The sequence below is a fragment of the Coregonus clupeaformis genome, unplaced genomic scaffold (genome assembly GCF_020615455.1).
Source record: "Coregonus clupeaformis isolate EN_2021a unplaced genomic scaffold, ASM2061545v1 scaf3544, whole genome shotgun sequence".
In the NCBI taxonomy this organism is placed as follows: domain Eukaryota; kingdom Metazoa; phylum Chordata; class Actinopteri; order Salmoniformes; family Salmonidae; genus Coregonus; species Coregonus clupeaformis.
In genome coordinates, this window is record NW_025536998.1 from 7602 (window position 1) to 35394 (window position 27793).

The following is a 27793-nucleotide window of genomic DNA, read 5'->3' on the forward strand; positions in this document are numbered from 1 at the left end:
TACCTTAGCGTTACAAGCGCCGTGCTCTACCAGCTGAGCTACAGAGGACCACATTATACCACTCGAGATCTGATTATACCACTCGAGTGTTGCTTTAGCAGTATGCTTAGGGTCATTGTCCTGCTGGAAGGTGAACCTCCGTCCCAGTCTCAAATCTCTGGAAGACTGAAACAGGTTTCCCTCAAGAATTTGTTTAACACTTTTTTGGTTACTACATGATTCCATATGTGCTATTTCATAGTTTTGATGTCTTCACTATTATTCTACAATGTAAAAAATAACTTTTAACTTTTTTACTCAAACCATCCGCAGGCTGGATTGGACTTGATCCGACCCGCAGGCCGTATGTTTGAAACCCCTACTTTGCAGTCTAGTCCTCCATACCTCTGTCTGCACCATGGCAGGTCTCTGGGTGCGTAGCGTCTTGACGGTCTGGAAGAGATCCACCACCCATTCGTACCTCATCCTCTCCAGCACGATACTCAGAGTGATGAAGACCCCGGTCCTGCCCACCCCGGCACTGAGAAAGAGGAACACAGACTTTAACACACACTTCATAGTCCCAGTAGGTATTACGTAATAAAAAGGAATTCCCCTAGACCACGTCCAGAAATGTGGAGAAATCAACATTCTTTCCTATTGACCCCCATTGTAAAAGAGGCAACTTCGTAGTAGATTTGTTGTTATACAGAAATAACAAAACATGCTGAAAAGCTGCTGTGTTGTTCAATGTACATGTCCGGTGGTTCCTCAATTAAAAGTTTTTAGATTATGCCGTGGGACATTGAGGTAAATTGTGGTATAGTACGTTACACTGCGTCACTGCTTCATTGCTCCAGACCACTGCAAGGGGGAGTTGGAGATCTGATTATGCTTTTGGGTACAGTTTAAAATGTTGGTCCCCAGGCGCTAATGTGTCTCTCTCCTCACTGAATGAATGACGTCAATTAATGGGTGATATAAACCAAATAGAAACTGATAATTGTGCACATGACTTCACAATTTAATTTGAATGAGGAAGATGAAGAAGAAGAGGGTGATTGAATTTTGAACAATAGTGTTAGAATTGCTCTTCCTCTGTCCCGCGCGCACACCTGAAAATATACACTTATTTTTTTGTTTCTACTTTGTCAGAAGAAGCTGTAACTGGACTGTAACCTATTACTTACTAAAACTGTTGTGGTGTTACACTATCAGGTTTTTACACTCTAGCAGTAGGCCTACATTGAGATAAATATCATAAAAGACAAAAACTTTCGGAGCATTTCATCCTCAAAGCGCCATTAAGGTCTGCTGCACCGTATGCATATTAACAATAGAATAGCCAGGACGCGATGAGTAGCCTACCAATAGCTGCCAGTCTAATAAATCAATTTCATATACACAATCACATATAAATCCATTAATATTATGTTTAGGAAGGTCATAAAACACATGATTATTAAAACATTTTATTTCAAAAGAACATAATTGCATGTTTTAAGATGTATTTATCTGTGCTATAGTAGCTGAGGATAAAGCTGTGCCATGTCAATGAAATTAACTTGTTCATTTAGCAGACATCACACGCTTATATTCCCAAGCCCTACCACAGTCACACATATATTTTAAAATAAGAATATGATGGAATATAACAGAATAAAATAGAAAGGATATTTTCCCCAAATGGGTATTAGCTCATTGTCATCGGTAGGCATGGAGCTGCGGTTATACTAGGAAAACATTATATTTTGAAACAGAGAACATCTGTGGAATTCTTAGTGTTGTTTGGCACAACTAGGTTAATGAAAAACCTTGTAATATGCTCTTTCAGATAGGGTATAGCAATTAAAACGTCTGGCCTGCATGGACCTCAGTAGGATTATTTGGAAAGTAAGCATGCACCAACAAGCTTCATAAAGACGCCCTTAAAGATGCATTAACGAATGAGCATTAACGGCAACAATGGCTGATAGTAAAATAATATGACTAGGTCCGTTTGTTTGTGTTGTTGCTCTTGGCTAGCTTAATGTTTTGGTTGGGAGCTATCTTGCACTCACTCACTCAAGTGGCTGCTAGCATCGTCATGAAAAGGGGCTTGAGGGAAGCCCTACAATATTATGTTAGGGAGCAGGCAATGTTGAAAAGTAATCTTTAGACATGTACTTTTCTTAAATGTAGTTTCGTAATTGACTAAATCAAGCACACAACAAGAGAATTGCATTTGAAAAAGCTAAAGTTTTTGCTATGAGCCAATGGGGTAACCTAGGTAACCACAGGTTGTTTTCCCCACAGGCGGGCAGGGTCGTGATGTTCTGTCTAATACCGATTGGGTCTATACACCTTGTATCTGCACACATATGAACACACACCTTGCCATACACAAAGATACACTGAAATGTGTAATGTGAAATGTGACAGGAATGGCTGGGTAACTACCTTAAATTTAGCAGTGAATACGACCCCAGGTGACAGGGCTTCATTTGCAAAGGGTGTGGATGGGGCAATATTAGTATTATTCCAATAAAGATTGATGTCCATTGAAGAGGAGGTTATTATGGCTTCCCAAAAGTTTGTAGGGCTTATTCTATTGGCTGTTCAGCCAAGGCTCCTTACCTGCAGTGAACAGTGATTGGTCCATCCTGTCCAAACTGCTCCTTGGTTTTATGCACTTGGCCAATGAAATCAATGAACCTTTCCCCGGTCTTTGGCACTCCTTGCTCTGGCCAATCAGTGAACTGGAATTGGCGGATCGTCCTGGATTGACCATCCTGAGGGAACCAATAGGAGGAGTATGTTAGAGAAGCAGTCGCTGAGTGGAATGGTATTGAATACATCAAACACATGGTTTACATTTGTTTGATGCCATTCCATTCGCTCCGCACCAGCCATTATTATGAGCCGTCCTCCCCTCAGCAGCCCTCCACTGATCTCTATAGAACATTAACTCCATTTTACATTTACATTTTGTCATTTAGCAGACACTCTTATCCAGAGCAACTTACAGTCAGTGCATTCAACTAAGGTAGGTAAAAACAACCACATTGCAAGTAAAACCTTCTTCAAAACAGGTGCTCTAACCCTCCCTCACTCACCCTTGCGTCAGTGACTTTGAACTCTCGTAGGATGTATTGGGGCATGTTGTACTCAGCCATGGGGTCCACTACAAAGTACTGGTATCTGGCTGAGCGCTCCGCAGGCCAGTACTGATGACATTTCTCCTGCAGAGGGACACACAACCAGGGTTAGAACAGGGTGTGTGTGTGTGTGCGTGCGCGCATCTTTGCGTGAGTGCGTACAATCTGTATGTGTACTGAATCTGTGTGTATGTGTGTGTGTGTGTGTGTGTGTGTGTGTGTGTGTGTGTATGCATACGGTGTGATTGTGTGGTGTGTGTGTACCGTATCTGTGTGTGTGTGTGTGTGTGTGTGTGTGTGTATCTTACCCGTCCCATCTCCCTGATTTTGGTGAGCATGACCACTATGGTAGAGTTATGTTCCCAAAGCATCCTCCAGAAGTCTTCAGTGGTCTCAGCCAGAGGGCCCTGAGTGGCCAGGTACGCCTTCTGTTGTCTGGGGAGAGGAGAGAGAAACAGACTGTAAGAATACAGCTACACAGATAACAACTAACTTACAAAGTAGCCTTCTGTTGTCTGTGGAGAGACAGGAGAGAGAGAGACACACTCTGTTAGACTACCACTCTGTCAAAACCCCCTTCCTACTAACAATCCTCTTTGAAACTAACTGTAAGTCGCTCTGGATAAGAGCGTCTGCTAAATTACTAAAATGTCAAATGTAAGGTTATGTTTTCTGACTGACTTCAATTCTGGCAATGAACCTCTGCTCACTGTCTGTAGGTGGCAGTAGAGTGCCATGCAACACAGGGTGCCATGCAACACGCACACGCATGCACACGCATGCACACACACACACAGAGAGAGGGGGGAAAGAGGTAGGGAGAGAGAGAGAAAGAGAGACACGGGTGAACAACTAATGAAGGTGCTGCAGGCTAGGCAATAATGTGGAACCAGGAGATTAGAGTGATGCTCTGGGCCCAGCTCCTCACACAAATAAAGAAATATAACAACAGAGCAGAGGAGAGGAGAAATATAAAAGGAAACTAGCAAGAGAGATGAGTAAAATAGAGAGAGGATGGATGGGAAGAGGAGAGCAAGAGATGAGAAGAAAGAAAGAATGAAAGAAGCACTCTTTATTCATGCTGGTCATCAGAGAACATAGTAGGACATCCTCTTTTTCCTTCTCCACTGGGGTGTGAAAAGGAGAACAGAACACTGACCTCTCTGTCTGAGATTTACCACACGCACACGCACACGCACACACGACTGCCTTGTGCCTAAGGTACAGTCCGATACCTCAGCCTAATGATGATGCCATCTCCCTGTCAAGAAGTGTAGCATAACCTGGATACACACACACGCACACTTCATTAAAACACACTGTCACGGTTTCGGCCGAGGCTGCCTCTCTTCCTTGCTCGGGCAGGCTTCGGCGTTCGTCGTCTCCGGAATACTAGCTGCCACCGTTGCATGGTTCTGTGTTCGTTTGCTTTTGTCTGATTGTTGTTACACCTGTTATCGTTTAGTGTAATTAGTGTCCTATAAGTTCTCGTTGTGTTTGTCTAGTGTTGTGTGTGATTGTTTTACTGTCGTGCCGGTAGGCTGTATTTCTACTGTTTGCTCGGTTGAGCTATATCTCCATTGTTTGGAGTGTTTTTGTCGCACCTGTTTGTGCGCCCGTTATTTTCGCCTACGTGCGGAGTTTCGCCTCAGGGCGTTTGTTTGTGATTGTTTTTCGTGTGCATCTACTAAAGTCTGTTGGACTAACGTTCTGCGTCCTGCGCCTGATTCCACCACCACACCCACCTACATCTACCTTGACAGAATCACACACCACACTCGATGGAGTCAGCAGGAGCCGCAGCAGCACAGGCGACGTTGGAGGACAGGATCCGCGAACAAAATGACCAGATCCTGCGGATGGGGTCCGCACTGCAGGAGGTGATCACCACCATCCGAGGCTGGGAGACCCGAGGGACTCCTCCACCGCCATCCTCCCTGCCCGCACCATCGGCAGGTCAGCCCATTCCCGCTCCGGAACCCAGAGGAGTTCGGCTCTCGCTCCCGAGGGCCTACGATGGGACCGCGGCCGGGTGTCAGGGATTCCTTCTCCAGATGGAGCTTTACCTGGCCACCGTGCACCCGGCGCCCTCGGGACACGAGAGCGTGTCCGCCCTGATCTCCTGCCTTTCCGGGAAGGCGTTGGAATGGGCCAACGCAGAGTGGAGGAGAATCGACGCGAACACCATCACCTACGACGAGTTCTCCCGCCGCTTCAGGGCGGTGTTTGAGCATCCCCCGGAGGGGAAAGCGGCGGGGGAGCGTCTGGTCTGCCTCCGGCAGGGGAAGAGGAGTGCCCAGGAGTTCGCCTTGGAATTCCGTACTCTAGCGGCGGATGCAGGGTGGAATGAGCGGGCTCTCATCGATCATTACCGATGTAGTCTACGCGAGGACGTCCGTAGGGAGCTGGCCTGTAGGGACACCAGCCTCTCGTTCGACCAGTTGGTCGACATGTCCATCAGGCTGGATACCCTGCTAGCTACCCGCGGACGTCCCGAGGGGGGTCCGTCCATTTCACCCTCCAGCGCTTCCGAGCCGTGCCCCCATGGAGCTCGGGGCGCTGGCGCTAGAGAGAGGAGGGGTCGGCTTACGAGGGGGTCCATCTCCTGCACCAACAGTGGTCGGGGAGGACACACCGCGGCTAGGTGCTGGGGATGGCCTCCTAGGGGAGAGTACGACAGGTCCCGCACTGGGGAGTCCTTCCAGGTGAGTAGGCGCACCACTCACCCAGAGCTCTCTGTTGCACATTTCTGTATACCTGTGCGTTTTCCACAGGTAGCACCTCATTCCCAGCATAAGGCGCTGGTAGATTCAGGCGCGGCTGGGAATTTTGTTGATAAGAAGTTTTGCTTAGCCTTAGGGATTCCCCTTCTCCCAGTTGACGTTCCCTTCCCCGTTCATGCCCTAGATAGCCGTCCGTTGGGGGCGGGCTTGATCAGGGAGGTCACTGCGCCACTTAGGATGTGTGCGCAGGGGGTCATCAGGAGATGATCCAGCTATTTCTGATCGACTCGCCTGCGTATCCGGTGGTGCTGGGCATGCCCTGGTTGAGTACCCATAACCCATCTATTTCGTGGCAGGAGAGGGCTCTGATGGAGTGGTCTGCCCAGTGTGTGGGTCGATGTTTAGGCGTTTCGTAGGGGCTACCTCGGTGGAGAGTCCAAACCAGGTGCCCGCATTGCACGTTCCCCCTTAGTATGGGGATTTGGCTATTGTGTTCAGTAAGTCGAGGGCGACGCAGTTGCCTCCCCATAGGCAGGGAGATTGTGCGATAGACCTCCAGGCAGGAGCTGCGCTCCCACGGAGCCATGTGTTTCCTCTGTCTCAGGAGGAGAAGAGAGCTATGGAGACGTACATAGACGAATCTCTGAGACAAGGATACATACGGCCCTCCACTTCCCCTGCGTCCTCGAGTTTCTTTTTAGTGAAGAAAAAGGATGGAGGATTATGCCCGTGCATTGTTTACCGTGGTCTCAATCAGATCACGGTGAAGTACAGTTATCCACTCCCGCTGATTGCGACCATGACGGAGTCATTGCACGGGGCGCGTTTCTTCACTAAATTAGATCTCAGGAGCGCGTACAACTTGAAGTGCGCATTAGGGGGCGATGAATGGAAGACAGCCTTTAGTACCACCTCGGGCCATTCACGAGTATCTTGTCATGCCATACGGGTTGATGAACGCTCCTTCAGTTTTCCAATCCTTCGTGGATGAGATCTTCAGGGACATGCAGGGGCAGGGGGTGGTCGTGTACATCGATGACATTCTCGTGTACTCGCCTACCCGAGTCGAGCATGTGGCCCTGGTGCGCCGAGTGTTGCGGAGACTGTTGGAGCACGACCTGTATGTCAAGGCAGAGAAGTGTCTGTTCTTCCAGGAGTCGGTCTCCTTTTGGGTTATCAGTTGTCTGCGTCAGGGGGTGAAGATGGAGGTAGACCGGGTGTCAGCCGTGCGTAATTGGCAAACGCCAACCACTGTGAAGGAGGTGCAGCAGTTTTTGGGGTTTGCGAATTATTACCGGAGGTTTATCCGGGGGTTTTGGACAGGTGGCAGCTCCCATAACGTCTCTTTTGAAGGGGGGTCCGGTGCGTCGGCAGTGGTCAGCCGAGGCGGACAGGGGCGTTTGGGAGGCTGAAGGACCTGTTTACCTCGGCTCCGGTGCTGGCGCATCCGGATCCCTCTTTGCCATTTCAGGTAGAGGTGGACGCGTCAGAGGCGGTATAGGAGCCGTGCTGTCGCAACGGTCCGGCGCGCCACCTAAACTCCGCCCCCTGTGCTTTTTATTCCAAGAAGCTCAGTCCGGCGGAGCGAAACTATGACGTGGGGACAGGGAGCTGTTAGCCGTGGTACAGGCCCTAAAGGTGTGGAGGCACTGGCTTGAGGGGGCTCAACACCCTTTCCTCATTTTGACGGACCACCGTAACCTGGAGTACATCCGGGCAGCGAGGAGGCTGAACCCTCGCCAGGCGAGGTGGAATATGTTTTTGACCCGGTTCACATTTAAGATCACGTACATCCCTGGGTCACAGAACGGTAAGGCAGACGCACTGTCTCGGCGGTATGACACGGAGGAGAGGTCCGTGGAGCCCACTCCCCATACTGCCGGAGTCGTGTCTGGTGGCACCGGTAGTGTGGGAGGTCGATGCTGAACTCGAGCGGGCGTTACGCACCGACCCTAGTCCACCTCAATGCCCGGAGGGTCGGAAGTACGTTCCGCTCGAGGTTCGGGATCGATTGATCTATTGGGCTTACACGTCACCCTCCTCTGGACACCCTGGTATCGGGCCGGACAGTGCACTGTCTTAGTGCCAAGTACTGGTGGCCCACGTTGGCGAGGGATGTGAGGGTTTATGTTTCCTCCTGCTCGGTGTGCGCCCAGTGTAAGGCGCCTAGACATCTGCCTAGGGGTAAGTTACTACCCCTGCCCGTTCCACAACGACCATGGTCTCACCTATCGGTGGATTTCCTCACTGACCTTCCTCCTTCACAAGGGAATACCACTATACTGGTCGTTGTGGACCGGTTTTCTAAGGCCTGTCGTTTGCTCCCTATGCCGGGCCTTCCTACTGCCCTGCAAACCGCCGAAGCACTATTCACCCATGTGTTCCGGCACTACGGGGTACCCGAGGATATTGTGTCTGATCGAGGTCCCCAATTTACCTCCAGAGTCTGGAGAGTGTTTATGGAGCGGTTGGAGGTCTCGGTGAGCCTCACCTCGGGTTACCACCCGGAGAGTAATGGGCAGGTGGAACGCGTGAACCAGGATGTGGGTAGGTTTCTTAGAACATACTGCCAGGACCGGCCGGAGGAGTGGGCAAGGTACGTTCCCTGGGCCGAAATGGCCCAGAATTCCCTACGCCATTCCTCCACTAACCTAACCCCTTTCCAATGTGTGTTAGGTTACCAGCCGGTTCTGGCACCTTGGCAGCAGAGCCAGATCGAGGCTCCTGCGGTGGATGAGTGGGCGCGGCGTTCGGAGGAGACATGGAACGCTGCACACGTCCACCTGCAGCGGGCCCTCCGTCGTCATAAGGCGAGCGCCGATCTCCACCGCAGTGAGGGACCGGTGTACGCACCTGGTGATCGAGTCTGGCTCTCTACCAGAAACCTGCCCCTCCGCCTGCCCTGTCGGAAACTGGGTCGGCGGTTTGTAGGGCCATTTAAAGTCCTGAGAAGGTTGAACGAGGTGTGTTACAAATTACAACTACCTGTTGAGTATAAAAGTATTAACCCCTCGTTCCATGTGTCTCTTCTCAGGCAGGTGGTAGCTGGCCCACTCCAAGAAAGTGAGATCAGGGAGACTCCTCCACCCCCATTGGACATCGAGGGGGCACCGGCGTACTCCGTGCGGTCCATCTTGGATTCGAGACGTCGGATGGGGGGTCTCCAATATCTAGTGGAGTGGGAGGGGTACGGCCCGGAGGAACGGTGCTGGGTGCCGAGGTGAGACATTTTGGACCGTCTGGAGCCGCGCGTCAAGGGGGGGGGTACTGTCATGGTTTCGGCCGAGGCTGCCTCTCTTCCTTGCCTGGGCAGGCTTCGGCGTTCGTCGTCTCCGGAATACTAGCTGCCACCGTTGCATTGTTCTGTGTTCGTTTGCTTTTGTCTGATTGTTGTTACACCTGTTATCGTTTAGTGTAATTAGTGTCCTATAAGTTCTCGTTGTGTTTGTCTAGTGTTGTGTGTGATTGTTTTACTGTCGTGCCGGTAGGCTGTATTTCTACTGTTTGCTCGGTTGAGCTATATCTCCATTGTTTGGAGTGTTTTTGTCGCACCTGTTTGTGCGCCCGTTATTTTCGCCTACGTGCGGAGTTTCGCCTCAGGGCGTTTGTTTGTGATTGTTTTTCGTGTGCATCTACTAAAGTCTGTTGGACTAACGTTCTGCGTCCTGCGCCTGATTCCACCACCACACCCACCTACATCTACCTTGACACACACCCTCTTGTTAGTGGGAGCAGTGGTCATTAAGCTATTTACACAGTGACGAAGCAGTCTGGGTCTCTAGGGAGCACCTTTCATTAACACTGATAAGGATGAGAAACAGGCTGTGTGTTAAAGTTTATGGGATGAATGGGAAGAGGAGGAAGAACCTGTGTGTCTGAGCCTCCCTCCCCATTTGGACTGGATGACATATCACGCTCACACACTCCCTCCTTGCCTATCTTCTGTCTGACTGCATTCTGCTATTTAACTTAATGTAACAACAATCTGCTCTCCTTTTCTCCTCCCTCTCTCCACCGTCAAAGTGATCAGCTGTCATCTCTTACCTCTCTTCACATCTCCTCTCTTATCTCTTTCCCTCTCTCCACTGTGAGAGGCCTCATTTCATCCCTGTCCCTTCAAGAAGGCTCTTGGCCTTATTAGCTAATGGGGGCAAGTGATGACAGCCCAGCCCACCCTTGGACTGATCCAAACCCCTATTAACTAGCCTATGATTCCATAGACAATGCATAGAATGCCCTGTAGTTCTGCTCACTTACCTGTATCCGTCAATGCAGCTGGCGTTGATGTAGTCAGACCCCTCCACTCCTCTGATAGGCTGCAGGCACACGCGTGTCGACTCGAAGGGCATGATGTTCACCAGCCGGTTCTTGAACTTATTGCAGGGCAGGTTGGCACTGATGAACCTGGAGGTGTGGGCTTTGGAGTTAGCCAGTCTCTGTGAGCGAGGGAGGGAAGAGAGGAGGAGAAGAGAGAGATGTAGAAGAGGAGATGGTATCAGTCACATGTACTTAATTTACGGTGATTCATTTGAGAGGGATAGTCCATATTACTTTCTCAGGGCAGGTGATTAAAAGCATGCAAAATGCCAGCACACGGAGCACTATATCTAATAGTAATAGGCTGGTACAGTATAGTATTGATGGGTGTAGTGGATACAGTATACTAGGTTTAGTCACAGCGACAGTGCCCAGATCAGGCCAACATACATCAGAGCCCTGCTGTCCTCTCATGGGTGGGAGTGGTTAGGTGTGACATGACTGGCTCTGTGCTGGGCCTTGCAGCTCTCACACCACAGATTGACAGAGCAGGACAGAGACCTGGCGTTGCTGTGTGTGTTTGTGTGTGTGGTGGCCAGACTGCCTGTTTGGCTGTAGCCCTACAATCACCATCACCCCCCTCTCTCTCTCTCTCTCCCTCTCTCTATTTCCCTCCATCTCTTCCCCTTTCTTCCTGCCCTCTGTCTCTCTACTTCTCCCCTCTCTCTCTCTACTTCCACCTCTCTCGCTCTATCATTAGATGATAGATCACTGTAGATAATGTGGATGTGTAACGTTGGTCTCTTCATCTAGCTAGCAGGAAAGAGAGTAGACACCTGCTGTTTCCATTACTTACCATTACCCACACTTCAAACAGGACGAATAAGGTCATAAAGACAGAAATTACAGAATGAACAAACGGGAGGCAGAGAGGAAACGACTAAACTGTCACTGTCCAATCACAGGGGGAGAGAGGGTGGGGGACCAATGAAGTAACAGCTCTGAAACTGCTACACTGTCACTGTCCAATCACAGGGGGAGGGAGGGTGCGAGACCAATGAGGTAACAGCTCGGCACTCCAAGTTAGGAGTGTATATTTATGTTCTAGATCTGTAGCAGCTGATTCAAAGAATCAATCATCAAGTCCTTGCGTGGTTGAATCAGGAGTGCTAGTTCTGAGATAGAACTAAATAAATATACAGTAAGAAAGAAATATGCAGTAATTTGGGCACTTGAAGAACAGCTTTGGAAGCACTGACTTAATTAGAGCATGTCCTAAGGGTTAGTTTGAGAATGGGTTATTATACAGTAGTTACCTTAAACTCCAGCTCCATGGCAGTGACGGTCTCCCCTTTGGGTGGCTGGGTGAGTTTCTGGATGTGTGCGTACAGGTTGCGTGCGGGGACCTCAGTGAGGCCACAGGTGGCAGCCTCTAGCAGGGCCTCGTGGATAAAGACGTACTGGTCCTCCGTCTGCACCATGTAGTTTCTCTGGGCTCTCATACACGTCACATGGCCGTAGATATCCACTGACTTCTCATGCTTCATACGCTCCAGCATGGCCTCAATCACGATCAGGCAGCCTGTTCTACCCACGCCCGCACTGAGGGAAGAGGCGGGCGAAAAGATATAGGGAGGGAGGAGAAACGGACAGAGAGAGAGCGAGAGAGAGAGAGAAAGAGAGCAAAAGAGAGTGAGGAAGAGGGTTAATATTACTATACTGCACATCAAACATGCACTGAGGGAGGAGAGAGAAGGGGAAACGTTAGGTAGACCTAACTCAATTCACTTCAATAAAACGTTCTTAATCCCTGAGGGGCACCATCAGGGTTATTATACCTGTTACAGAGTGCGACTTTATTTTTAAGTTCTCAAACCACTTTTCTGGGGGTGTGCATCTTCAGACAACTCTATTACAATAGTAGTAACTGACAATAATAACTATTAACGTTTCTGTGATAGCTAACCTGTTTCTTTTATCATAGCATTCTTCCATGACATTAATTCTGCCATTCTGTTAACACTGTTGCCTTACCTGTTTCACTATAGTAATCTACCAGCACACCTTTAACACTGCTGTTTAACCTACCTGCAATGTACCACCATGGGCCCAGCATCTGGAGGGTTGCAGGCTTTGACCCGTCGTAGGAAGGCCAGGATGGGGGTGGGGTACGCTGGTACCCCGTGGTCCGGCCACACCATGAACTGGAACTGGCGAATCTCACGCTTCTCACTGGAACCATTCTAGAAGAGAGACAGAGTCAACGAAGGGAACAAGAATGTCATGGTGTTTATAGTGTGTGTGTGTGTGTGTGTGTGTGTGTGTGTGTGTGTGTGTGTGTGTGTGTGTGTGTGTGTGTGTGTGTGTGTGTGTGTGTGTGTGTGTGTTTTTGCAGCGGTAGAGGGGTTTGAAGTGAAAAATTCAACCAACCATGAGATGTGAGTTAGTAGAATGACAAATTGTGCAAATTGTGATTAAGGAGGAGTGCAATAGAATGTAGATAAGAGAAAAAGGAGAGAAATACAAAATGGAGAGGATGAAACAGAGGTGCTTCCATATACAGTAAGTAAAGTGCAATGGAAGTTAACACTCACATACAGAACAGCACGCTAACACCCACCCACACACATATAGAGAGATTGAGAGAGAGCTAGATTAAGAAAGAGAAAGAGATCGAGAGAGACAGAGAGAGAAACAGAGAGAAAAGAGAAAGACAGAGAGGGATTGAAAGAGAGCTCGAGAGTGATAATCCTTACTTTGTACAGGGCGAAGGTACGTACGCTGTATGTAGCCAGCTCTACTGTATCCAGCATGGTCACCTGTATCATCCCGTACGTCTCTGTCCCTCTGACTGGCCAGTACTGGTCACACTTCACCTGGTAGAGGAAGGAAACAGTCAGTTCCAACAGGAAGACAAATAGGACGGTCCAGAGTTTTACCTGCGCTAGAAAAGTCTTGAGGCTATATAATAGGTTATAATGAGGGTCCAGAGTCTTTCCTAGTCATGTTGGTGTTGAAATTAGACATGGTAAATACTGTATGAAGCTTCTCAGTAACAATATTGCGCAATATCTCTCCAAAGCCACATGGCGTACCAGCTACCACTTTCCCTCTGTGGAACAGGCTGAACATTCTGAACAGATCGACAAGCTGCGTTATCAACCCAGACGTTACGGTTATTTTCAATTAGCTAATTGGCGGCTGGATCATCAGTATCCTTTGTTTATGTTTGCCTCTACCCGCAATGTGTTGTTAGCTATCCAGACAGCTCTGTTCTGCAATGCAGGGATATGACATAATGTAATGTTTTCGAAAATGGCACCCTATGGACCAATAAGACTCTGGTCAAAAATAGTGCACTATAGGGAATAGGGTGCCATTTGGGATGCATTGAATGTGATGTGTCTAATTCATCCAGACATGGCGACTAGTGGGGGACAGCTGGAGAGACCACCTGGACACATCAGTCTGTGGACAAACCTTTCACTGAATCAGGCCTGATGGTAGAGGGGCCAGGGCTAATCACTAGGGCTAACGACTATATACCATGACAGATGCACACAGACCAGACCTGACACAAGCCAAATTCACACCTGGGTTCAAATAGTATTTGTTTTCCTTTCATATACTTTCAGCGTTTGATTGAGCTTACCTTGGAGTGCCAGATAGGCATAGTTTGCACTTTTGGGAGTATTCAGTTTAGTTCCATTCTGACAGGCAAGCTCAATCAGTGGAGACTGCTGAGGGGAGGACAGCTCATAATAATGGCTGGAATGGAGTCAATGGAACGGTATCAAACACATCACAGACGTGGTTTCCATGTGGTTGATACCACTCCATTGACTCCATTCCAGCTATTATTCTGAGCCGTCATCTCCTCAGCAGCCGCCACTGAGCTCAATCAAGCACACGGCTAAAGGATTTTGAAAGAAAACAAATAATATTTGAACCCCAGGTCTGCTTTATACACCATGACATGACCGATTACAAGAACAGAAAGAAGACCAATCACGTACACTGACAGTCTGACACAGTCCACATTATTTTCAATGTGCTGTTCAATCTGTCCTCGGAATATAGCGAGCACAGACCAACCAGACAGACAGGGTCAGCATCCCAAATGGCACCCTGTTCCCTATATAGTGCACTACTTTTGACCAGAGCCATACGGGCCCTGGTTTAAAGGTAGTGTAGTATACAGGGAATAGGATGCCATTTGGGACAGGCCCAGTGCATGCTGTTGACTAGCTCCAATCTCCATACAGTGCCTTGCAAAAGTATTCACCCCCTTGGCGTTTTTCCTATTTTGTTGCATTACAACTTGTAATTTAAATTGATTTTGGGGGGGTTTCTATCATTTGATTTACACAACATGCCTACCACTTTGAAGATGCAAAATATTTTTTATTGTGAAACAAACAAGAAATAAGACAAAAAAACTGAAAACTTCAGCGTGCATAACTATTCGCATACAGTGCATTCGGAAAGTATTTCTAAAATGCATTAAATTGTTTGTTTTTTCCCCTCATCAATCTACACACAACACTGCATTATGAGAAAGCAAAAACAGGTTGTTAAAAATGTCTACAAATGTATTACAAATAAAAAACGGAAATATCACATTTACATAAGTATTCAGACCCTTTACTCAGTACTTTGTTGAAGCACCTTCGGCAGTGATTACAGCCTCAAGTCTTCTTGGGTATGACGCTACAAGCTTGGCACACCTGTATTTGGGGAGTTTCTCCATCCCATTTATTTTGGAAAAACTCCCCAGTCTTTGCCAATGTCAAACATACCCATATCATGTTGCAGCCACCACCTTGAAGATAAGGAGGCAGTTACATAGTGGTGTGTTGTGTTGGATTTGCTCCAAACATAAGGCTTTGCATTTAGTATGACTTTAGTGCCTTGTTGCATACAGGATGCATGTTTTGGAATATTCTGCATATTTTTATTATTCTTTTCACTCTGTCATTTAGGTCATTATTAGTGTTCTAAGACTGGGAGATTAATTCACCTTTCAACAGGACAATAACCTACAACACAAGGCCCAATCTACACTGGAGTTGCTTACCAAGAAGACAGTGAATGTTCCTGAGTGGCCAAGTTACAGTTTTGACTTAAATCTATTGAAATTGCTCTCTAGCCATGATCCCCAACATCCTGACAGAACTTGAAGAATTTTGAAAAGAATAATGGGCAAATATTGCACAATCCAGGTGTGCAAAGCTCTTACAGACTTACCCAAGAAGACTCACAGCTGTAATCGATGCCAAACGTGTTTCTAGCATGCATTGACTCAGGGAGTTGAATACTTACGCAACAACTATATTTTAGTTATTTCATTTTAATTCATCTTAAAAGTGTTTTAGAAATTTTTCATCCACTTTGACATTAGAGAGTATTGTTGTAGACTGTTGACAAAAAAATGACAATCAAATCCATTTTAATCCCACTTTGTAACACAATAAAATGTGAAGAAAGCCAAGGGGTCTGAATACTTTTACAAGGCACTGTATCTCTATAGTGTCTACTCACTCTGGACTTCTCCTCCAATCGTGTCATCATGACTATAGTGTGAGCTCTCTGCTCCCACACCATCCTCCAGAAGTCACTGAGGGTTTCCAGGAAGCGGGCCCTGAGTAGCGATGTAGGCGTTCTGCTTCCTGTAGCCGTCTATATAGTTGGCGTTGACGTAGTCGTTACCAGGAACAGCTAAGGGAGAGAAGAATGAGAAGGTATGAGATACAGTTAATGTAAGTTTTTTTCATGATATAGTTTGGTAATTCAATAACTGCATGAATCTAAGTGTGTGGAGACTCCACCATAGAGATAAATACATTTGACATCAATAATTTACAGAGCAACTGAACACCTCAATCCTGAATAATGGCTGTAATAGGTAAAATAGCTGAAGGCCTCTGACCGTCGACAGATGTCAGGACAACTCTGGAGTGGTCATAAGCTATGACGTTAGCATAGCGGTTCTTTGGTTTGTTGACCTCCATGTTGGAATTCTCCCAGGTAAACTGCTGGGCAGGATCTATGGACTGATGGAGATAAGAGAGAGAGGAGAGAGAGTAGGAGAGTGGTTAAGAGTGTTGTGCCAGTAACCGAAAGGTCGCTGGTTCTAATCCCTGAGCCGACTAGGTGAAAAATCTGTCGATGTGCCCTTGACCAAGGCACTTAACCCTAATTGCTCCTGTAAGTCGCTCTGGATAAGAGTGTCTGCTAAATGACTAAACATGTAAATGTAAATGAGAAAAGGGAGGGAGAGAGAGAGAGAGAATGAGAGAGATTAAAGAAAGATCGAGATAGACAGATGGAGATTGAGATGGACAGAGCGAGAAAGTGAAAAAGACAGGGAAAGAGTTAAATCCTCAGGCTATCACAGAGGGTAGGTAATACATCACCAGTCATTGCATTCCAACAGGGGGTTAAATAAAGGCTTCACAGGCAGTCAGGGTACAGGCTCCCAGCCTCTTCTCTTCCACTCCCCTGAGGGCGGCCATATTGAATTACTACCACTGCTAACTTCACAGTAATCAGCTAAAGGTTGCCATCTTACTTCTCTACCCCCTCTCTCTTTTGTTGTCTCCATCTCTCTCTCTCCTCCACCCCAACCTCTCTCTCTCCTCCATCCCCCACACCCTCTCTCTCTCCCCTCCCTCTCCTTTGCCTTCTCTCTTCATTCCCCCCTTCTACCTCTCTCTCTCTCCTCCCTCTCTCTGTCTTATCTCCCTTGTTCTCTCGCTCTCTCTCTCTGTCTTGCGTCATGCAGCTCGTCGTGGCTGAGGGCTGAAGCGACGACACCAAATATGCGTCCCTATGGGCCCTGGTCAAAGGTAGAGCATTATATAGGGAATAGGATGCCACTTGGGACGCAAACCAGGTCTTGGATTTGTATTGATCTTTGGGTGATACAGCAACAGCCTCTTTCCCCCCACTGCTTGATAATGTCAGAGTAGGACCAACACTCTGCTCTTTGTACCGCATTAGTCCATTAGGCTGCCTGTGTCTGCGTGTGTATGGTCTTTATTACCATAAAAATCTCCTGCAATAGAATCTCCACATTAACTTCCTCCTCCACAGTAAACAAAGCTAAACTGTTACAGAGGCATAAACAACCCTGTAGTGGGACATCATTTATATGATGTCCCACTACAGCCACCACATCATCAATTTGTCTGCCTGCCTGCCTGTTCGTGAAGAAACATTTATTTTGCAGTGAAAAAATGTCACAGGCGTTCTCCAGTTTTGAGAAAACAGCAAAGAGCGGGCATGCTAGACTGACGGTCTCTGGCAAACACTCAGGTAGAGTCGGGGAGAGAAGAGGAGAGAAAGCAAAGCGCCAAGCTGGCACATCTCTCTCGGACATGCCGGAGAGGAGAGTGTTCAATGCAGATAATGATAGAGCTATGAGAGCAGGCTAGACGGCAGCAGATCACTTCCACAGGGCGAAAACAGCCTGTGATTGACAAACTATGCTCATTATAGCAAGAGTACCATATCCTGGATGACACAAGCACCAGCCTGCCAACAATCCCTAAACTCCTAGGGTACTCTACCTGGGAATTAGCCAGCCCAGAACTACAGATAGAGTATACTGAGCAAACTCTGAAATGTAGAATTCTAACACACATCATGTTGGCACCAAGAGAGTTCCATCCCATTACACAACAAATAAAAACTAGAATGTTATTTTTGAATGTTCGAAGGATAGTTGGCCCACAGACAACTAACCTCCTGCTCTTCCTATAGGCTTTCCTTTCTGAAAATATGCCACTTTAAATGCAAATGTCTAAATCTCCTATTTTTCTTTAGGAGGTAAAATAGGAGATAATTCCTCCATCTTACCTCGTACTCCTGTGAGAAGCGCAGGCCGTCATTGGCCTTGAGTCTCTCTATGTGGTCCGCCAGGTCACACACAGTAATGGAAGGGTGCTCCCTCATTCCTGATGAAAGAGGAGAGGATAAGGACAAAAGTTAGAGAGAAAAGTTAGACACTGCTGTGGGCAAATGGACACACACAGGTTGGCATTCACACAAACACCTACAGACATACTTGTTCGACCACAGGGATGGATGAGACTGCCAGTTCAACAATGCATGAAGAGGGAGAGAGGAAGAGAGCGAGAGAGAGAGCGAGAGAGAGAGAGAGAGAGAGAGAGAGAGAGAGAGAGAGAGAGAGAGAGAGAGAGAGAGAGAGAGAGAGAGAGAGAGAGAGAGATAAAAAGGCTGGCTAGAGAGAGAGCTGAGAGCTGACACAGGTCTGTGACGTCGTCATGCTGGGCGTGGCAGACACGTGGTCATGAGGCAGTGATGACATCACATTATGAGTGACGACTGAGCATGCTCCATGTGGAAGTAGACATCTCCCGGACCGCAAAACGCTACTGTATGATGGTGGCAGTGGTGCACAATATACACACACAGTAAGTCAAGTACACTTGTAGACTCTGATCAAAAGTAGTGCACTAAATAGAGAATAGGGTGTCATTTTGGACATAGCCCAAATCTCTATTGGTGGCAGCGGTGGGATCCAGCAGAAAACGGCCAGAACTCCCTTACTTGCCTCAAGTCTCAACACATCAGTCACACTGTCACTTCGACCGGTCGGTCACCAGCTAACTTACTTTGCTTTAAAGTCAATTTCCCACAATAGATGGCCTTAAAGTGGTGTCAGGATTAAATCCTATGGGGGGGGTGGACACACTAAAAAACACACCCACATGGCGCTCTAGGGCTGCGTCCCAGATGGCACCCTATTCCCTATATAGTGCACTACTTTTGACCAGGGCTTCGGCCATTTGGGACACAGACCTAGATTCCTCATCGCCGGTTATTGGATGATTTATGGCTAATCTACCGACACAAATTCCCCGCGCCTCTGAACTTGGCAAGGCTCCCTCCGCGCTTAAATGGATTTCTGCTAACTTGCCTCATGCGTCACACATTCCCACTGTAAGCAGTGCATGTAGTCTCCAAAGCTCCGAAGCCACAGAGAGATTCGTAAAACCTCATAAAGTGCCCTAACTTACACTGTTCCAAGTGCAATAGAAAATACACAGCATATCAAGTATATCGGTTCAAAGAAGATTACTTTATTGTCGACTAAAAATATATATTTTTACTATCACTAACACAGTTTAAGATGAATAGATACTGAATGTCAATTTTACATTTTACACATTGAAAAGATACATTCAATTAGCATGTACATTATAACTCTGTACTTTACCATGAGTGTCATTAAGGCTAAGCTAGAGTTGATTGAGCATGCCTGGGAGGTTAATGGGTCACTCTCTTGGATGGTTTCCTGCTACAAGATCATTATAGCAGCAACACTGAACTCTAATGGCTGACTCAACACTGAGGATGTGTCCCAAATGGTACCCTATTCTTTATGTAGTGCACTACTTTTGACCCGAAACCTATGTGCACTATAAAGGGAAAAGGGTGCCATTTGGAAAAAGCATGTGTGAGCAAGGAGGCCTACAAACCTGACTCAGCTACACCAGCTCTGTCAGGAGGAATGGGCCAAAATTCACCCAACTTATTGTGGGAAGCTTGTGGAAGGCTACCCGAAACGCTTGACCCAAGTTAAACAATTTAAAGGCTATACTACCAAATACTAATTGAGTGTATGTAAACTTCTGACCCACTGGGAATGTGATGAAAGAAATAAAAGCTGAAATTAATCATTCTCTCTACAATTATTCTGACATTTCACATTCTTCAAATAAAGTGGTGATCCTAACTGACCTAAGACAGGGAATTTTTACTAGGATTAAATGTCAGGAATTGTGAAAAACTGAGTTGAAATGTATTTGGCTAAGGTGTATGTAAACTTCCGACTTCAACTGTACGTGTTGGAGGTCTTCGTCGTGTATCTCAGTTGGACCCAGGCCTTCGTGGGAAGGGGTCGATTGGGCCTTTTCTTTTGGATTGCCTTTTAGATGTAAGGCTCAGATTGTCCACAAGAGGTCACAATGTCCTTGTTCTTAGTTGTCTGTTTACTTTCACTCGTTCTGGAAGTGGTCTTCTGCGGACGCTAATCAGTCGTGTCGATGATCCCCTGTGGGGTGATGAGAGCAGTGTAGTAGACGATGGTTTGAAGAGAGCAACAGGATGGTCCCACTTAAATTCACCTTCTTAGTTACAGTACTTAGAACAGCTACTCAGCCATAACATTGATTGTTAGTGGAGGCAACTTTGTCGTCTTCACCTCGTGTTGATTTTCAGGGTCAGGACCAATATGGACAAAAGCTGCAGCTTGAGGTTTGTCTAGTCTGATCTGATAATTCTTATCTCAATCTTTTATGCACTCTGGTAAAGAGGGGCATTTCCGTTATACTGACACGCTCTCTGAGCTCCCTCGGGCGTGGCTAGTTATGAGGCAAAAGTATTATCATCACTCTGATTTCGTTAGAAAGCTAAAATCACATTCCTATCTTCACGAAAACATTGTCTTCCTCCTTGATATTTTCTACCCAAGGTAAAGGATGTATACCTGATATACACAGTGTAAAAGCTCTTCAAGTCACAATATTTTCATTATAACGCCTTTATACAATTTTTAATGACATCACAAAATAGACATTAAGTTTCCATATTCCATTTCTCATCATTCCCAACATTTGGATGTTGAAATACACTGTCTCAAAAAAATAAAGGGAACACTAAAAATAACACATCCTAGATCTGAATGAATGAAATAATCTTATTAAATACTTTTTTCTTTACATAGTTGAATGTACTGACAACAAAATCACACAAAAATTATCAATGGAAATCAAATTTATCAACCCATGGAGGTCTGGATTTGGAGTCATCCTCAAAATTAAAGTGGAAAACCACACTACAGGCTGATCCAACTTTGATGTAATGTCCTTAAAACAAGTCAAAATGAGGCTCAGTAGTGTGTGAGGCCTCCACGTGCCTGTATGACCTCCCTACAACGCCTGGGCATGCTCCTGATGAGGTGGCGGATGGTCTCCTGAGGGATCTCCTCCCAGACCTGGACTAAAGCATCCGCCAACTCCTGGAAAGTCTGTGGTGCAACGTGGCGTTGGTGGATGGAGCGAGACATGATGTTCCAGATGTGCTCAATTGGATTCAGGTCTGGGGAACGTGCGGGCCAGTCCATAGCATCAATGCCTTCCTCTTGCAGGAACTGCTGACACACTCCAGCCACATGAGGTCTAGCATTGTCTTGCATTAGGAGGAACCCAGGGCCAACCGCACCAGCATCTGGTCTCACAAGGGGTCTGAGGATCTCATCTCGGTACCTAATGGCAGTCAGGCTACCTCTGGCGAGCACATGGAGGGCTCTGTGGCCCCCCAAAGAAATGCCACCCCACACCATGACTGACCCACCGCCAAACCGGTCATGCTGGAGGATGTTGCAGGCAGCAGAACGTTCTCCACGGCGTCTCCAGACTCTGTCACGTCTGTCACATGTGCTCAGTGTGAACCTGCTTTCATCTGTGAAGAGCACAGGGGCGCCAGTGGCGAATTTGCCAATCTTGGTGTTCTCTGGTAAATGCCAAACGTCCTGCACGGTGTTGGGCTGTAAGCACAACCCCCCACCTGTGGACGTCGGGCCCTCATACCACCCTCATGGAGTCTGTTTCTGACCTTTTGAGCAGACACATGCACATTTGTGGCCTGCTGGAGGTCATTTTGCAGGGCTCTGGCAGTGCTCCTCCTGCTCCTCCTTGCACAAAGGCAGAGGTAGTGGTCCTGCTGCGGGGTTGTTGCCCTCCTACGGCCTCCTCCACGTCTCCTGATGTACTGGCCTGTCTCCTGGTAGCGCCTCCATGTTCTGGACACTACACTGACAGACACAGCAAACCTTCTTGCCACAGCTCGCATTGATGTGCCATCCTGGATGAGCTGCACTACCTGAGCCACTTGTGTGGGTTGTAGACTCCGTCTCATGCTACCACTAGAGTGAGAGCACCGCCAGCATTCAAAAGTGACCAAAACATCAGCCAGGAAGCATAGGAACTGAGAAGTGGTCTGTGGTCACCACCTGCAGAACCATTTCTTTATTGGGGGTGTCTTGCTAATTGCCTATAATTTCCACCTGTTGTCTATTCCATTTGCACAACAGCATGTGAAATTTATTGTCAATCAGTGTTGCTTCCTAAGTGGACAGTTTGATTTCACAGAAGTGTGATTGACTTGGAGTTACATTGTGTTATTTAAGTGTTCCCTTTATTTTTTTGAGCAGTGTATATTGTCCCAATGTTCATTGTTCAAGTTTTTGGGTTGCAAAAAGTATCTGAAACAAAGGCATTCCTTTCACCATACTAGAATGCCAGAGATAGATTCTCCTGTCAAGACCGGCACAGCCCCCGTGGGTAAAAGGGTCTGGTTGTTGTCGGCCATTTGCCAAGCTGATGTGAGGCCTTTGATCCTCACCCAGGGATAGTCATGACACTCCCATATATATTAGGTTAAATACCACAGTGTGCAATTACAGCAGCAATATTTGTGACCTGTTGTCACAAGAAAAGGGCAAATAGTGCAGCACAAACACCATTGTAAATACAACCCTGTGTATTTTTCCCCTTTCGTACTTCAACTATTTGCACATTGTTACAACACTGTACATAGCCAATAATATAACATTTGAAATGTCTCTATTATTTTGAAACTTTTGTGAGTGTAATGTTTGCTGTTCATTTCTGATTGTTTATTTCACATTAATATATATATACACACAGTGGGGAGAACAAGTATTTGATACACTGCCGATTTTGCAGGTTTTCCTACTTACAAAGCATGTAGAGGTCTGTAATTTCTATCATAGTTACACTTCAACTGTGAGAGACGGAATCTAAAAATCCAGAAAAACACATTGTATGATTTTTAAGTAATTAATTTGCATTTTATTGCATGACATAAGTATTTGATCACCTACCAACCAGTAAGAATTCCGGCTCTCACAGACCTGTTAGTTTTTCTTTAAGAAGCCTGTTCTCCACTCATTACCTGTATTAACTGCACCTGTTTGAACTCGTTACCTGTACAAAAGACACCTGTCCACACACTCAATCAAACAGACTCCAACCTCTCCACAATGGCCAAGACCAGAGAGCTGTGTAAGGACATCAGGGATAAAATTGTAGACCTGCACAAGGCTGGGATGGGCTACAGGACAATAGGCAAGCAGCTTGGTGAGAAGGCAACAACTGTTGGCGCAATTATTAGAAAATGGAAGAAGTTCAAGATGACGGTCAATCACCCTCGGTCTGGGGCTCCATGCAAGATCTCACCTCGTGGGGCATCAATGGTCAGGAGGAAGGTGAGGGATCAGCCCAGAACTACATGGCAGGTCCTGGTCAATGACCTGAAGAGAGCTGGGACCACAGTCTCAAAGAAAACCATTAGTAACACACTACGCCGTCATGGATTAAAATCCTGCAGCGCACGCAAGGTCCCCCTGCTCAAGCCAGCGCATGTCCAGGCCCGTCTGAAGTTTGCCAATGACCATCTGGATGATCCAGAGGAGGAATGGGAGAAGCTCATGTGGTCTGATGAGACAGAAATATAGCTTTTTGGTCTAAACTCCACTCGCCGTGTTTGGATAAAGAAGAAGGATGAGTACAACCCCAAGAACACCATCCCAACCGTGAAGCATGGAGGTGGAAACATCATTCTTTGGGGAAGCTTTTCTGCAAAGGGGACAGGACGACTGCACCGTATTGAGGGGAGGATGGATGGGGCCATGTATTGCGAGATCTTGGCCAACAACCTCCTTCCCTCAGTAAGAGCATTGAAGATGGGTCGTGGTTGGGTCTTCCAGCATGACAACGACCCGAAACACACAGCCAGGGCAACTAAGGAGTGGCTCCGTAAGAAGCATCTCAAGATCCTGGAGTGGCCTAGCCAGTCTCCAGACCTGAACCCAATAGAAAATATTTGGAGGGAGCTGAAAGTCTGTATTGCCCAGTGAAAGCCCCGAAACCTGAAGGATCTGGAGAAGGTCTGTATGGAGGAGTGGGCCAAAATCCCTGCTGCAGTGGTGCAAACCTGGTCAAGACCTACAGGAAACGTATGATCTCTGTAATTGCAAACAAAGGTTTCTGTACCAAATATTAAGTTCTGCTTTTCTGATGTATCAAATACTTATGTCATGCAACAAAATGCAAATTAATTACTTAAAAATCATACAATGTGATTTTCTGGATATTTTATTTTTATTCCGTCTCTGACAGTTGAAGTGTACCGATGATAAAAATTACAGACCTCTACATGCTTTGTAAGTAGGAAAACCTGCAAAATCGGCAGTGTATCAAATACTTGTTCTCCCCACTGTATATATATATATATATATATATATATATATATATATATATATATATATATATATATATACTACCATTCAAAAGTTTGGGGTCACTTGGAAATGTCCTTGTTTTCGGAAGAAGAGCAATTTATTTGTCCATTAAAATAACAGCAAATTGATCAGAAATATAGTGTAGACATAGTTAATGTTGTAAATGGCTATTGTAGCTGTAAACAAGTGATTTTTAATGGAATATCTACATAGGCGTACAGAGGCCCATTATCAGCAACCATCAGTCCTGTGTTCCAATGGCACGTTGTGTTTGCTAATCCAAATGTATAATTTTAAAAGGCTAATTGATCATTAGAAACCCCTTTTGCAATTATGTTAGCACAGCTGAAAACTGTTGTGCTAATTAAAGAAGTAATACAACTGGCCTTCTTGAGACTAGTTGAGTATCTGGAGCCTCAGCAATTGTTGGTTCGAGTACAGGCTCAAAATGGCCAGAAACAAATAACTTTCTTCTGAAACTCGTCAGTCTATTCTTGTTCTGAGAAATGAGGGCTATTCCATGCGAGAAATTGCCAAGAAATTGAATATCTCTTACAACGCTGTGTTCTACTCCCTTCACAGAACAGCGCAAACTGGCTCTAACCAGAATAGAAAGCGGAGTGGGAGGCCCCGGTGCACAACTGAGCAAGAGGACAAATACATGAGAAACAGACGCCTCACAGGTCCTCATCTGGCAGCTTCATTAAATAGTCCCCGCAAAACACCAGTCTCAACGTCAACAGTGAAGAGGCGAATACTTATTTTCCACCATAATTTGCAAATAAATTCATAAAAAATCCTACAATGTGATTTTCTGGATTTTTTTTTCTCAGTTTGTCTGTCATAGTTGACGTGTACCTATGATGAAAATTACAGGCCTCTCTCATCTTTTTAAGTGGGAGAACTTGCACAATTGGTGGCTGACTAAATACTTTTTTCCCCCACTGTATATATATATATATATATATATATATATATATATTTAACCTTTATTTAACTAGGCAAGTCAATTAAGAACAAATTATGTTTAACAATGACGGCCTACCAAGAGACAAAAGGCTTCCTGCGGGGATGGGGGCTGGGATAAAAATGTAAATGTAGGGCGCAACATACATTATGACAAGAGAGACACCACAACACTACATAAAGAGAGACCTAAGACAACAACACAGCATTGCAGCAACAGATGACAACACAGCATGGTAGCAACACAAGATGACAACAACACGGTAGCAACACAAAATGGCAGCAGCACAACATGGTAGCAGCACAAACATGGTACAAACATTGTTAGGCACAGACAACAGCACAAAGGGCAAAAAGGTAGAGACAACAATACATCACACGAAGCAGCCACAAGTGTCATTAAGAGTGTCCATGATTGAGTCTTTGAATGTAGAGATGGAGATAAAACTGTCCAGTTGGAGTGTTTCTTGCAGCTCGTTCCAGTCGCTAGATGCAGCGAACTGAAAAGAGGAGCGACCCAGAGATGTGTATGCTTTGGGGACCATTAACAGAATGTGACTGGCAGAACGGGTGTTGTATGTGGAGAATGAGGGTTGCAGTTGGTATTGTATGCAGAAAGGGGGAGTGAGAGCCTAAGAGGGTTTTATAAATAAGCTTCAACCAGTGGGTCTTGCGTCAGGTATAAAGAGATGGCCAGTTTACAGAAGAGTATAGAGTGCAGTGATGTGTCCTATAAGGAGCACGTGTGGCAAATCTGATGACTGAATGGTAAAGAACAGCTAGCTGCTCGAGGGCACCCTTACCTGCCAATCTATCAATGACATCTCCGTAATCTAGTATGGGTAGGATTTCTTTGGCAATGTAAACATATGTTTCCCATGCCAATAAAGCCCTTTGAATTGAATTAAGAGAGCGAGAGAGTGAGAGCGAGAGAGAGAGAGAGAGATGGAGGGAAATAACAACCTACTCTACAGTAAGTCTAGCCCTGTTGAATTCATGAGCTCAATGTGTGTGTGTGTGTGTGTGTGTGTGTGTGTGTGTGTGTGTGTGTGTGCATGTGTGCCCTGTAAGACCCTCTGAGAGTGCAGCCAGGAGAACAGAGAGCGAGGGAGCAACAGCTGAATTGAGGGAGAGAAGAAGGGAGCGACAGAGGGTTGACATTTTCTCTCAGCTCCAAAGTGTGTGTGTGTGTGTTCCCTCTTCCTTCTATCACCTTGGCATCAAACATCACAAACCATTACCAGTGGCGGAATGAAGGAGAAGTCAAGCGGAAAGAGGAGAGGGGATGAATAGGGGCATAAGGGAGGAGGAGAGGGTGTGAGAGGGGGTTAAGAAGAGATTAAAGGAGAGAAAAATTGGAGGGGATGGGGAAGGAGAATAGGAGGAGAGGGGATGAGAGAATGGGAGGAGGAGAATGGAATGAAAGGAAGGAATAAGGAGAGGGAGAAGGAGAGGGGTCTGATGTGAGCCCTCTGACAACCCTTTTCGTCCAATGGTGAAGGCGACGCAATTTGATGCTAAATCCCAGAATGCATTGGGAATCTGTATTGACCTCACATCTCGCAGCATAGCGCCACCATTATCAAACGGCATGAGAGAGCTAAGCTTCACTTACAAATGCACGTGCACACACACATGCACTCACACACCAGTCGTAAAGAGACTGTTTTCCATCATTACGAGTTATTCCCTTTATAGTAGTGCACTATGTAGGGTATGGGGTGCCATTTGGGATGCATCCCTAGTCAGGGTTTTGTTTTGCTACAAACTATTGCTATTGCACAGTGAGTCTTAGCATCGAGTATAATAGTGTCTGTCTCTGCAGTGGTTTGTAGTTGATCAGTATTCTAGCCTGACGGATAAATTATACAGTACAGTAAATATGCTGCAGGCTAAAATATCCTTCCATACAAATCTTATAATAAGACCTTGTGGAGAATATAATGGTCCTAACCTAGTGCTGTGTTTCTGTGGACAAACTAGTGCACTTCATTGAGGGGGGCTGTGTGTGTTTGTGTGTGCAAGTGTGTGTGTGTGTATGTAAAGTGTATGTGTGAGTGCGTACATCTGTGTGTGTGTGTGTGTGTATGTGTGTGTGCAAGTGAGCGTGTGTGTGCGTGCGTTTGGTTTGTACATTTGTGCATGCGTATGTTTGTGCAAGCGTGTTTTGTTTGTACTTTTGTTTGTTCGTGTGTGTGTGTGTGTGTGTGTTAAGTGTGTGTCTGTACAGCACCTGGTGTCTGGTAGTTGAGTCGTCTCATCTCCACAGGGTCAGAGGAGTTGCCCAGCAATGTGTCCTTCACCCCTCCTGAGTGGTCGTCTTTGGGGAGGGGAGACGCTCGCTTCCTATAGGGGGAGGCAGACAGGAAAGGGTTTAA

The 27793-nt window shown here is 46.4% G+C and overlaps 1 protein-coding gene across 1 annotated transcript; it reads right to left on the reverse strand.

Moving 5' to 3' along the window:
• Window positions 1–384: 384 nt before the first annotated feature.
• ptprda (protein tyrosine phosphatase receptor type Da) lies at window positions 385–27793 on the reverse strand (the record flags this gene model as incomplete). Its single annotated transcript, XM_045220310.1, is given in 13 exon segments — window positions 385–520; window positions 2596–2750; window positions 3075–3200; window positions 3425–3551; window positions 10097–10275; window positions 11413–11698; window positions 12185–12339; window positions 12853–12972; window positions 15638–15724; window positions 15726–15814; window positions 16026–16149; window positions 17957–18054; window positions 27649–27793. Coding segments are annotated over 13 exon segments (1827 nt in total), but the record flags the coding sequence as incomplete, so codon positions are not given.